Source organism: Sparus aurata, chromosome 6, assembly GCF_900880675.1.
Source record: "Sparus aurata chromosome 6, fSpaAur1.1, whole genome shotgun sequence".
Classification (NCBI taxonomy): Eukaryota; Metazoa; Chordata; class Actinopteri; order Spariformes; family Sparidae; genus Sparus; species Sparus aurata.
The window spans coordinates 37396977-37410817 of record NC_044192.1 but is presented as its reverse complement, the minus strand read 5'-3'; the positions used below and the strand labels follow the sequence as shown (position 1 = coordinate 37410817).

General features: G+C 37.9%; 1 protein-coding gene across 1 annotated transcript in view; it reads left to right on the top strand.

Moving 5' to 3' along the window:
- The window catches only part of plekha6 (pleckstrin homology domain containing, family A member 6), a 164941-nt gene that overhangs the window by 61518 nt on the left and 89582 nt on the right, over positions 1 to 13841 (top strand). Inside the window, 2 exon segments of the mRNA XM_030421348.1 lie at positions 269 to 373; positions 5768 to 5840. Coding sequence (XP_030277208.1) covers positions 269 to 373; positions 5768 to 5840 — 178 coding nt within the window.

Sequence of the window (13841 nt, the reverse complement as noted above, 5' to 3'; positions counted from 1 at the left end):
CTATCATCTCCTTTTCTGTTTATTGATTGATTGCAACTTTTTTGCTGCATACTGCTACCTACTATATTAGAGTGTGTAGAGGCCTCAGTTGCAATTTAAATTTGCATTATAGGCAAATATGTATTATTCCTTATCCTGCAATACATTTATGGGATTTATACATCAATATGAATACATTACATTATATTCATTGTAAATGTGAACTAATAAACACGAAATCAATATATAAATTACCTTCCTTGTTTTCCATATCTCCTTTGACCTACAGATGTCTTCCACTCCCAGAAAGTTGGTGACATTTGGGAAACGCTCCAACTCTATGCGCAGGAATCCCAAAGCAGAGGTGACCAAACAGGGATGGCTGTACAAGCAGGTAAAACTTTTTTTAATTTATATTTATTGTCAGCAAGCGAAAGGAGATATGTATCGCAGAAACAAATTATTTGATGTGTGCAAAATATTTGGTTTTTAAACTATATTCATTTTATTTTACAACAAATAAAGTGGCAAGTACAACAGGTTCATCAAGCATCTGCATTCTTATGACCAAGCACTCTGTTTCTTAATTCCTATCCTTATTAGGTCTAAATGGCTACTTTAATTCTTCCCAGAGGATTTAATATGGTTTATTTGGTCAATAAAAGGTTGCCAAATTCTGTCTTGTTTGTTCAGAGAGTACGGAAGGGTGTTGCTGCCACACACACAGAAGAAAACACTATCACGTCATGATGTAAAAACTTTATTGAATGAATTTGATAAGCTTTACGTTATAATTGTATTGTATGAACATGATACATTTCTTGTCATAATGTGACAATTTTTAATGTACAAAGGGAAAGTTATATTGTTAAAATATGACAATTTTATTATACAAACATGATAATTTTTATTCACAATAACTCATTTACAAGATTTGATTAATTTCTACTTCATGCCTTGGTTGACACAGGGCGAGATATTGCTTTTATTGAGCACAGTAGATGACATTGTGATCATTATGTGTAGAGTAAAAATGTATGGGGCTGTACAGAGGAAAAAATCAGTCCTCCTCCCTCTGGAAAAGGCGTGATTTCTCAATGTTCAGCTGGCAAGCAACCCATACAAGCAGCCCAACACAGCTGCTGACTGTTCAATCTTTCTACAAAATGATGAGAACAACTCTGTTTGACTTTAGAAGAGCAAAATGTTCTACTTAACTATAGGTGGAGGAGGAGTGCTGCACTGTGTCCCTTAGTGCTTAATTTTGGGGTCCTCTTCCTCTTCCTCTTCCTCTTGTCCTCAGTCCTCTTATTGTGATTAATAGGGGATGGGGTGTGGGTGGGTGAAATTATTCGTCTTTGACGAGGAAGAATAATTGGCCATTTTTATTCCGGCTAAAGCAGCACACAGCACAGCTTTAGTGTCGTTGCTGGTTTTCGACTTTGCTGCCAAATGTGGGAGTAGCAGAAAGCTTTTTGCAGTAGGCCCCTGATCTGAAGTCAATGTCAAAGTGTTTTACCTGCTATATAAAGGGCTCAGTTTTCATATAGTAAGAGGCACCATCATAGGCAGGTTCACAACACATGTACACTGTGCTTTAATGATTAGAGAGGCTGCTTTCGGACATTTAGAGGCTCCTTTTACATCCACATGGTAGATTAGATTAGACTAGACTTTATTCAACTTTATTGTGTAGGAACACAAGCCTTTGCCTCTGCATCTTAAAGTGGTCTCATTTCGGCCATGATTACCTTTAACCCAAATCGACTCCTTTTTCCAGCATAGGGGACTGAAAGCCCCCATATCCTGGCCTGGCAAATTCCTCTCCTCTCCACAGAGTGGGAAAATGTTGTTTATCTTGCTATAAACAGATCACCAGAGATCTTCTTTGTAATTTACAACGACTAAGCACATCTGGTCTGTTCGCCTTCCTCCAAAGAAGATGAACCACTTTTCCTTAGGTCAAACAAGGTCAAGCCCGATGGAGTTTTCTTTGGTCACACCAAAAGGAAGAAGGACTGGTTTCTAACATAGATGTGGTGATTTAAGATGTTTTACTAAGCTACGTTTCTCTCCCTCTGGAACATTGTCCAGTGGGGGAAGGCTTAATGGGAAACCTAATCTGTGTATTCTTCTCCTCAAATGTCCAACTGTTATTTACGACGGTTGTTGTTCCTGGGTCTGACATACCATTCCCCCTTGCAGTCTTCTGTTCTCACCCAAATTCAAATACGTCCTAAATAACTGATAAACTACAATTCCAACTTCTTAAATTTAGCAGATTCCCAAAATAGCGTAAGAAGGTCATTCAACAGATCTTTCTTATGTTATTGTGAAGCCCAAATGAAGTTTATTACTCAATAAGTTTGAGGTCAACAGAAACCCCCTCCCCTTTGTCGATGGAGGAGAGATTTGAAGATCATCATTCCTTGTGTAATACTTGTGTTATTTACCAGTTAAATGTCTGATATGTTTTGTTAAAGATAGAACTACAAGGAATATGTATAAGTCCTTGGTTCTACTGTGTATTGTATACCTAATTGTTATATGTTGTATACCTTGGTGCTTCATGTCTTAATCAGGTTATAATTCTTTTCAATGACAAATGATCATTATCATTTTGCATCTTTTCACGAAGGCAAAAATTCGACTTTTAAGATGGTGAAATTTTGGGAAGGTTAACACATGATTTGAAAACATTAAATCCAAAAGTATAGTTAGATTAACTTTTTGGGAGCCTAAACGCAGATCACAGGAGGTGTGACACTGTCCGCCGGCCTCCCCGTTCAGTCTGCTGCAGCCGGTCATAAAACAGACTCTTTTCTTCTCTGGTCACTCTCTCTCCCTGTTTTCTTCTCCCCCTGCTTCTTCTCCTTCTTCTCTCTTCTCTTCTTTGTTTTCATTTTTATTTTATTTTTATTTTTAAAGTAATCTTTACTTTTATTTTTGCAACAAGCTCTAAGACAAGCGAATTGAATCCCTACTTTAAGTATTTACTTTTATTCAAGTTTTTAATAGAAAAAATTCTTTTCTTTTTGATTTTATACTGGTAAAGTATCACTGCCTGATTCAGAAGAAGTTGAATTAGTTTCAGGATCAGAACTTGAGTACCACTATTTGAAACCACCAAGAAAAGTCTTTTTCAAGACTGTGATCATCTGATGAAGAACGTTGCAAGCCTTGCACGGAGTCTCCAACAAAAAGAGAATTTGTGTGCTCCCAGCCGAGACCGACTCTGCCCCCAGCGCTCCCAAGGCGGAAACCCCGCTGGGCCTTCGGACCAAGAGTTCCTCAACAGAGTACCGGCCTTCCCTCTGGCTACTGGACCGACGTGCCTTGCCGTAGTCCAACCCAGAACTCTCAAGAACACCAAACTTCAGTGCCTCCTGACTTCCAGACAAAACCGACATCTTCATGCAGCTGGATCCACACACGTGAGAATGAGTGGTGTCTAAAGTTCTGACTTCTGTCAAAGTTCTGACTTCTGTCTAAATTCTAACTCCTATCTTATGAACTTAAGAGAATTAAGATTAGGGTCTCGTAGTATTAAAAATGTACTCCTGTAATATTTAATATATATAACCCGACCCTTTAACTTTACCATCTACCGACGGTCACACGACTTTATTACTTTCCTAATTACAGTCTTTACATTTTCTGTTATCTGTTGTTCGTCTAAAATTGTCATGTCTTTTATTTTACCCAAATTATTTAGTCAATAAACATATAATCGTTTGTCTTTGTCTGGAACTTGATTTTAATGTGGAGAACCGATGGATACGTGCAAAGAATTCACTACTTCAGAAGATTGAGACTGAATAAATTGATTTTGAATGGACTCTTAACTGTCCAAGCTAACTGGTACAGTTAGGTGTTTGGAATAATGTCCTCCGGATTATTCCAATAACTAAACACGGAGGTGGTGCCCCCTTTAACGAGTGTAATATTAATTTCCAGTGATTAATTATCATATATGAAAGTAGTGTGTGAGCAGTGTCTCCTACATTATATATTTATGGTACTGCCCATGTCAGGCCCACATACTATCCTACAATTGTCATTGTGCACAGTAGAAGTTCATAAGGCAACAAAATGCAGCTAACATCAAACCAGAGGTGCAAAAAGCAGTAAAGTGCAAAGTATGTAGGGGAGAATGGGAATGGTTGTAACACGGGTCAGTTGTAACACTTCTAATTTCTCCAATCAGGAACAAGTTATAAATCACCTAATTCACTCTGTACATGCTCATTTTAGTCCTCATTTCACATGTGAGAAAGTAGCACCGTGTGGCAGACAGCAGCAATTTTGAATCATTTTGAGGTACAAAAGTATTTTTTTCACTTACTTTATTTTTGTCATAGCATTGCCTGCTTTGTAGTTAAACACATCACACTTTTTGTGTGTCTATGTAGATATCTTTCATGCAAGTCCTTCATGCTAATGTTTTAGCTGTTAGCTGTAAGGTAAGCTAGTTCATGACTATAAGAGTCTGGGTTATTTGTAACAACATGATTTTGGGTTAGTTGTAATTTGTAATTTTTTTTTGTATTTGTTTGTATATATGTTTTCTTTGAATTTCGGTATGCCTAGGTTTTGGAAGAGAGAGACTGACTGCGGGGTGCCTCTCAGCATTTTGGAGAGATGATGTAAAAAAGCAGAGAGTGTCAAACAATTATGAAAAGTTTGCTAATGTCTTGGAAGCTAACTAGCTTGCTTGCTAACGTTACATTGCTATTGCTGATTTGTGCAAGCCAGTCCCACATTTTGATATATTTCAACATTGCATTCCCCTCTTTGATGGCATGACACCAGTCAGAAGTTAAGTAACTGCACTTCATATCGCTGTTCCATATCAGTCCACACTGACAGGGTTGGAGCATGGGTTTCTAATGTTAAGCATATAAACCATAGCTCAGGTTAGCAGTAAATAAGCGTTGTTCTTTTTATCTGATTCTGATTCTGATTAATTTAATGACTTGATTATAGTGTGTGATTGTGAAAAATTGCTAGCGCCCATGCTTTTTTATCTCTTTCAGATAAAACTGCAAGACATGATTATAATACCAGGATTGCCACAGTAAGGCAAGAAAAATCCCTACAGTGGAAAACGTATATAAAGTGAATCTCTCACCAAAAAGCAACCTAGGCTTTATTTGTGATTGTATATGAAAGATTTACCGTAGTTTTGTTTTTCAATGGAGTGCTGGGGCACTCGTACGCTAGCATCAAAATCGCTATATTTAAAACACTAAGAAGGTGCAACACAAAGTGAAACTTTGCCCAGAGTCTCTACACACGAACATGAGCATTGAGAACATTGTTTGTGTGCACAGAGTTTAATAAAAAGAAGGTTTTTGGACAACTCAAGCTAGCTGCTGCATACTGCTGCTGCTCGGGGTTGACACTTTTTTCCTGCCATGACGGCAGCGTGCCGGAGATGCAGCTTAAGTTGTTAGTAAACTTATATAAAAATACAGATTTTGATGCTAGCGTACAAGTGCCCCAGCACTCCATTGAAAATGAGCTTGCCCGAAAACGAAACTATAGTAAATCTTAAAAGTGCCTCTTTCATCGTAATTATGCTTTTACACGAAGGTTTGACTCATATACAATCACAAATAAAGCCTCGGTTGCTTTTCGGCGAGAGTTTCACTTTAAAGTTGGAATCGTCTGGTCAAAATGTAACACCATTGACATAAACTGATTACGAATGAGGGTCTTGATGAGTTGTCCCATTTCATAGGGGGAAATTCAATGATTGATGAGACTGTGACATGTGTTTCTGCAGGCCAGCAGTGGAGTGAGGCAGTGGAACAAGAGGTGGTTCGTCCTCACTGACAGATCTCTCTTCTACTACAAAGGTTTGCATTTCATTTTATCCTCCAGTTCAGATGCCTGCTTCTATGTGTGTTGCTTATTTGATGCTGAAATGAGGGTTTGTTACTTGTTATTCTGGTTCAGTTGGCTTGTCGCCTCTGTAGCAACAAAAATAAGATAATGATGTGTAAAGCAAGTCTTGCAAAGTTTGTATAAACATTAAAATGCAAGACTTTCATCGTTTACGCACAATACTGTATCACTCATGGTGGCAACAACTGGAATCTTGTGGTTAAGGGAAGAACATAGGAGGGTTTTCAAGGTGCTGATGGGGATCACTGTCATCTGACTAGGTTACTGGCTTCTGCTGGTCCTTGCAGGTCAGGGCTGTACAGTAAGTGGGGCTGCGATGTTGCAAACTAGAGCACAAACTATCTGTACCAGCAGTTCTGGATAGCTACAACATGGGTCTCAGCAACATACTACCAAGATGGCTCTGCGCAACACGCATGTAGTGGAAATTCTCCTTTGTGAGGTAGCGAGTTGCTAAGTCTCCAAAGAATTTTAGATACATGCTTCACAGAGAGAAGACCAAAGTGTTGTCTCTCGTCTTCCCAATTTTGCTGACTTCCTGTTCAAGTCTAAAAGGAAACAGAAACATAATGACAAGAAGCAGTGACTCACTTTACATAGCGCTATGGTCACAATTTCATCAAACAACAGAAAGTTATACTTTCTATATAATAAGTACATAACTAATGACATAACCTGCTGGTTAGACCGGGGTGACTGCTGGTGTACGTGATGTGACATTATTGTTACACTACAGTTTACAAAGGGAAAGTTATTCAAAGTAGTTCATAATAAATTTAACAAGCAAAAGCGAAAACTGTTCTCCAAATTGATAGTATAGACAGCAGAAATCAATAGATATGCAATATTATGTTTCTGACTCTACCATGCATAAAATGTACCTTTTGAATAAATTAGATTTTGCTTTAATGTTGCAATTTGCAGACGGTCCCTGAACACCTGACTCACAGCCGGCTACACACAGACCAATGCATTCCTCCAGCACAGTTATGGCTCCCATAAAGTCGGGCGTACTGCACCCATACTGTGAGCGACGCTGACCCGCACGCACTGTCCGCAGACATTTGAGGTTTCCAAGTCCAGCATACCGTGTCAGCTCGGTGTCGCATTTAAAACAGGTCGATGTGAAGACTTGAGTGAAACCGAGTGTGTGTAAGTTACACAGAGGCCGCGCGGTCGTCCGCATCGAGTACACGCATCGTTTTTCTTTATTTTTTTTTTCAAAATACACCTCATGGCAGCAGTGCGAAAACTTTTATGACAGCAATTATTTCAAAAATGACCATGGTTTTATTGTGTTCACAAATACACATATACAATCATAAATTCTAAGTCTTCAAAGGACTTCAACTTCAGTGACTTGTAATGGGAGGCGTGGAGCTAAAAGGGTGGGGGGGAGACTCTGTAAAACGCGTATAAGAATGAAATTCACTCGTTCCAGCCAGCAGCTTCTTTACCACACCCAGCTTTGATAAAACCACGACCTCATGTAATGGGGCCTTTCCAGGCGAAAAGGACATACCTTGTGCCAGCAAAGTTATTTAGCTAGTTAGCTAGCTAGCAGGAAAATACACTATTTGCTAGCTCAGCGCTTCATGGGGCAAATCAGTGGCAGTGTTCAGTTTACACACAAACCACACACGCACACAGCAGCCTCACACACACAAACTAGTAGAGGTGAGCTGCAGCAATGGCGAGTCCGGAGGGAAAGTTGGCGTTTTCAAAGTGGAAGTACAGACACTACTTTAATCTCTTTTGTCTACTTCCATTGTAAGCAACTCTGATCTAATGAATCATCTCTGACCTGAACACATTTCTACAAAACTAGTGGCCAAAAACACCGTTGTTGACACTGTTGATGATGACAGCAGGACAAGTTTGGCTAACGTGAGCTTCACTAACAAAGGACACGGAGCTGTCCAAGCAACTACAGCTGGATTTTTCTACTCCAGCTTCACAAAAACTTGACACAGACTGAACTGAATGCAATGATAGGCAGGTATGTTGTTGAGAACATGCTCCTGTTATCAACAGCTTCAGAACACTCACTGGCAAAAAATATTGGGGAGAGCAGGTGCCAGTCCGCCATGCAGGAATACATTTTCTAAATACATGGATGCCAAGTAGCTAAAATGAATGCCAAGCTCAAAAGGGGGAATAATTAAAAGTAACACAATAGTTACCTTTCTTGGTAACTTGTCGCTTTCATAGTGGAGTAATTCCATTACTAACTTGGTTACTTTTTGGGAGAAGTAACTAGTAACTATAACTAATTACTTTTTTAAGTAACATGCCCAACACTGGTTGTGTTTCAAGAGGAACGGAACTTTATTGTCCAAATATGAAAACAAAAAGGTAAAGCAAAGTACGAAGTTTCATTCATAATGCTCCAGTTAGTGACAGGTTCATTGCTTCCGTGTTTGCCAATCCCTCGTCTTCTGTCAGCCTTTTCAACCTAAAGGTTTGGCTCCGCCCTCACCACCTGAGGAGCAAGGATCGCTCACCTATACTGCTACAAATAAAATTCAATGTTATTAGTTAATAATTCATCACAAATAATCAATATATCCTGTAAACAGGAATAGGCCAAGTAACCTTAAATGTGGCTCTTACACATCGCCTGACATTTAAATTGAAATTCCGATTGGCAATAAAAATCTGAAGAAATCTGGATTTATTGCTACTTTGTAAACACAACACTTATCAGTCTATAGGCAAGAATTTAAAGGTTTATTAATTTTAATTGAATAAAATTCAAAATCACTTTACTGGCATGAATGCAACAACAACAATTTTGCTAAAGCACCAAGAACCAGGAAAGTACCCAGCACATTACCGTTGTACTTGCTGTGTGTGTGTATGTGTGTGTGTGTGTGTGTGTATGTGTGTGTGTGTGTGTGTGTTTTATGTGTAATAATGATAATAATAATAATAATAATAATAATAATAATAATAATAATAATAATAATAATAATAATATCCATCATCCAAAAAGCTTGAATCTTAAACATTCAAGTGTAGGAACAATAGGAAAAACACATTTTTGAGTGGATGGGGAAAATCACTAGACTTTGCAGGTAGTGATGCGTGGGTCAGGGCTTCTTTGTTTCAGCACTGTGGGGATCCGTTGTGTGATAGCAGAGCGACAGCCAGCAGCTGGATTCTGCACCCACTGTCAGTAGTAGGCTAGTAGGTGTATAGGCAAACAAAAGAACAACAACCACAACGACCCTTATTCACTGTATTATTCCATTTGTGGGAAGTTATTACAATTAAGATTTTCATGTCGCCACAAACGTAATAAATCCCTGCAAACGTATTAGTTATTATTACATTTGTGGGAAAACGGCATTACGTTTGTAGTAGGCAGCGCCTATTAAGTTTGTAGTTTATTACGTTTGTGGCCATTATTACATTGGCAGGCGTTACACTGTGACTTGTAGAAATTATACAAATAGCAATTATGACAATAATAATCTATTTCAAGACAACTTAGGGTATAGTGCTTTCACTGTGTGCAACTTAAATTCGCCTTTGCCCGTGATATTAAACCTACAACAATCATGTCTTTTTTTTTTTTGCAGCACCGCTGCAGAATGCATAAAGGGGAAGCACTGTGTTGGAACAAGTGAATTTCCCCTTCTGAGATAAATAAAGCCAGTCTTAATGTTAATATACTGTATTAAACATAAACCATGGTATGAAAATTGATGGTTATTGGCAGCTCACGTGATTTTTTTTTTCCACATGATCTTAGATGTAAACAAATTGAGAAAACTTGATAAAGAAATGTTAATATTTTGCAGTCAGAAAAGAAAAAACTGTTTTGGATAATAAAAAGGTTGAGGAAACTCTGTCCACTTGGCCTGTCTATTCTTCAGTGAGAACAGGAGGGGACATTTTAAATGTCAGTGTTATTATCTGTCAACAATGGTATGCGAGCTAACATGAGCCTCTGTTCACTGAAAATGATATGTTCGATCTAGTCTACACTGAGTGGCTCTACCCAGGTGCAACAGTTTTACAGCATGAGAAAAATAGTTGATCATATGAAGTCAATGATTCATTTGATTTAATATAGCGTACATTAAACCAACACTATCATAACATCTTGGTTACTCATTATATTTTTTTTGACAAAAAGCACATTAGAGCACATTTTCAATAGTGAGTAATGTTTTGGTAGCGTACACAATATTTTGTTTGCTACAGCGAAATCAGATTGTCAATAGTTGATGTTTATGAAAACACTCAATAATAAATGTTGCATATATGCAGCCAGCATAGTATATAGCAGAGTCCACACTGTCCAAGTCTAATTTATTTATGATAAAAACTGTTAAAAATACATTGCCCAGCCTTTAGCTTTGATTACAGCACAAATTCGTTGTGGCATAATTTTGTTAAGCTCATGCAATGTCACAGCATATATTTCCATTGTTGCATTAATTTTCAGTCAAGATGTTGACTTGATGATGGCTCAGCCTTTGTGTAAAGTCCTCTCCAGCACATCCCAATGATTCTCAATGGGGTTAAGGTCTGGTGTAGGTGGTGGTCCAGGCAGCAATGATGCCTCATGCTGCCTGGACCACTCTGGAACAATTTGAGCCCGATGAATCGTGGCATTGTCAACTTGCAATATGCCCGTGCCATCAAAACCTGATCATTCAGTTTTTTAAGTTAGTCAGCTTTTTTGGGCACATGACATTGCTGAACCTAGGCCTGACCAACTGAAGAAAGCACTAATCAAAACACTGCCCCTACAGGCTTGTACAGTAGGCACTAGGCATGATGGATGCATTGCTTCATCCACCTCTCCTCTTACCCTGATGCGCCCATCACTCTGAAACAGGGTAAATTTGGACTCATCTGACCACATGACCTTTTTTTCATTACTTCCAGTTTCCAGTGTTATTTCTTTGCACATTGTGCATGTGGAAATGCTCTTACATTCACATCAAACATAGCTGTGAATTCTCATGTTGATGTACATTTTTACGATTTGATTTCACCAAACGTTGAAGTGCTCTCTGATCACGATCATTCATGATCTTCCTTGAAATTGATTGTTCACCACTATAAGGTTTTAATAAAACCTTAATGTGTAGTTTCAGCTATCTCCTTAATTGTTTTCCCTGCTTAATGCAGTCCAATAATTTGACCCTTCGGATATAGTGACATCTTCTCCACGACGGTATGTCTTCCAACACGTTTTTTAAAGAAATGAGTCAAGTCAAATCAAGTCAAATTTATTTATATAGCACATTTCATACGGCAAGCGTAAACTCAATGTGCTTCAAGAAATTAAAACAAAGATACATTGTAGAACATAAAATAGCATATAGGATAAAAAAAATAAAATAAAATAAAATAAAATAGAATAAAAACATTTAGGACATTATACAATCACACAAGAATGTATTTTTATCATCATTTAAAAAGGGAGATGATAATAAAAAAAAAAGAATTCTTAAAACAAATGAGACAGAATTAAAATACACTCTTTAAACTTAACTAAAAGCTTGCGAAAAAAGATATGTTTTTAGTTTACTTTTAAAAGAAGACACTGTTGTAGCAGACCGTATTTTATGTGGAAGAGAATTCCAGAGAGTGAGACCATAGTGGCTGAAAGCGCCATGAGCTGATTCGGAGATGATTCTGGGTGTAGTGAGGAGCTCTTTATCTGATGATCTGAGGGATCTCCCTGGTGTGTATTTGGTGAGCATGTCAGCAACGTAAGAGGGAGCCAAGCCATTACAACATTTAAAAACAATAAGAAGTATTTTAAAATCAATTCTTTGTTTTACTGGGAGCCAATGAAGAGATGATAAAATAGGAGTGATGTGCTCAAACCTTTTGGTTTTCGTTAGTACTCTGGCTGCAGCATTTTGAATACGCTGGAGTTTATGTAAATTCAGCTTTTTCAGTCCAGCAAAAAGAGCATTGCAGTAGTCCAGTCTACTGGAAAAAAAGGCATGAACCAGCATTTCAGAGTCTGACTGAGACAGGAAACATCTAACTTTTGATATGTTTCTAAGATGATAAAAAGCAGTCTTAGAAATATTAGAGATATGCCTTTGGAAGGTGAGATCAGCATCTAAAATCACACCCAAGTTATTGACATGCTCACATGGTTTTACAGACAGGGGAGTTAACAAGGATTGAATATTTTGCCTCAGAGCCTTAGGACCTATCAAAAGAATCTCTGTTTTGTCCTCATTAAGTTGTTAAAAAATGTTTGACCATCCAGCATCTGATGTCTGTGATGCACTGGATGAGATCATTTATTGGGTTTAGATTATTGGTAGAAACAGAAATGTATGACTGTGTGTCGTCGGCATATGATTGATATGAAATATTATGTTGCTGTATGATGGACCCAAGTGGAAGCATGTACAAGTTGAACAACAAAGGACCGAGAATTGACCCCTGAGGGACTCCATATGAAATGCCAACCTCATCAGATTCATAATTACCAATGGACACAGAGAAAGATCTTCCAGTAAGATATGAAGAAAACCAGTGAAGAACTGTGCCTTTAAGGCCCAGACAGTGTTCAAGGCGCTGAAGAAGAATTTCATGATCGACAGTATCAAATGCTGCACTGAGGTCAAGAAGAACTAGAATAGAAACTTTATGATTGTCTGTACTAATTTTAAGATCATTAACAACTCTGATCAGGGCAGTTTCGGTACTGTGGTTAACTCTAAAACCGGACTGGTAAACATCAAACAAATTGTGGTTTGACAGATACCTATATAATTGTTGGTGAACAACTTTTTCCAGAATTTTCCCCAGAAATGGAAGGTTTGATATTGGTCTGTAATTTTTGAATATAAGTGGATCAAGATTACCCTTTTTTAACAGTGGTTTTACAATAGCATGTTTGAGACATGAGGGGAAGATTCCAGAATGTAGTGAGGTGTTTACAATCTCAAGGACATCCTCTATCAAACAGCTAAAAAAAATTTTGAACAATTTTGTAGGCATTAGATCAAGAGAGCATGTTGCAGAGCTGAGCTGCTGCACCACATCTTGAAGCTCACTAGACTGAATCAGTGTGAAGCTGGAAAGAGTGCTGGTAATGCCGTGTTGGGTGGAAAGAAAGTGGTCACACCCATCAGTAGGGGAAACCACAATTTTATTTCTAATATTGGAAATTTTATAGTTAAAGTATGTGGCAAATTCATTACATTTCACTGAAGAGTGGAACTCAGCAGGAATTGATTTAAGCGGATTAACCAGTTTGTCGATAGTGCTAACTAACTTTGGAGTTATTTAAGTTTTCAGTAATAATTTGAGAGAAATAATGTTGTCTAGCCATTTTAATTTCTTTATTATATTTACTAAGCAGGTCCTTATAGATACCATAATCAACCTGCAATTTAGTCTTACGCCATTTGCGTTCAGATTTGCGGCAGGTTCTTATTAGCGCCCTCACTCTTTCCATATTCCTCCAAGGTGCTTTTATTTTACCAGAAATAGTTTAGTTTTCATAGGTGCAACATCATCCATAATCTGTGTCACTGAATTTTTTTAATTATTGACCAAATTGTCACACAAGGATAGAGAGGACAGATTAAAACCAGACTGTGAACTACTACCCCTAACAGAGTTTGTATATCTAGCAATGAACCTGTCAGATGTCTCTGCACAAATGGCCCGTCTTTTGACTAGCTTTAAACCAGGTACATATTCGGTCAACAGAACAACATTAAAAAAAATACAAAAGTGATCTGAAAGGCCAACATCTAGTATGCACTTTGGGGTTAAGTCAATACCTTTAGAGATAACCAGGTCAAGAGTATGACCTTGATTATGTGTCGGCTCTGTAATGTGCTGCGTAAGTCCAAAAGCTGATAATGTGTCGGTGAACTGGTTGGCAAAACAATCAGTAGCATTATCAAGATGAATATTAAAATCCCCAGAAATAAGTATTGAGTCATATTCAA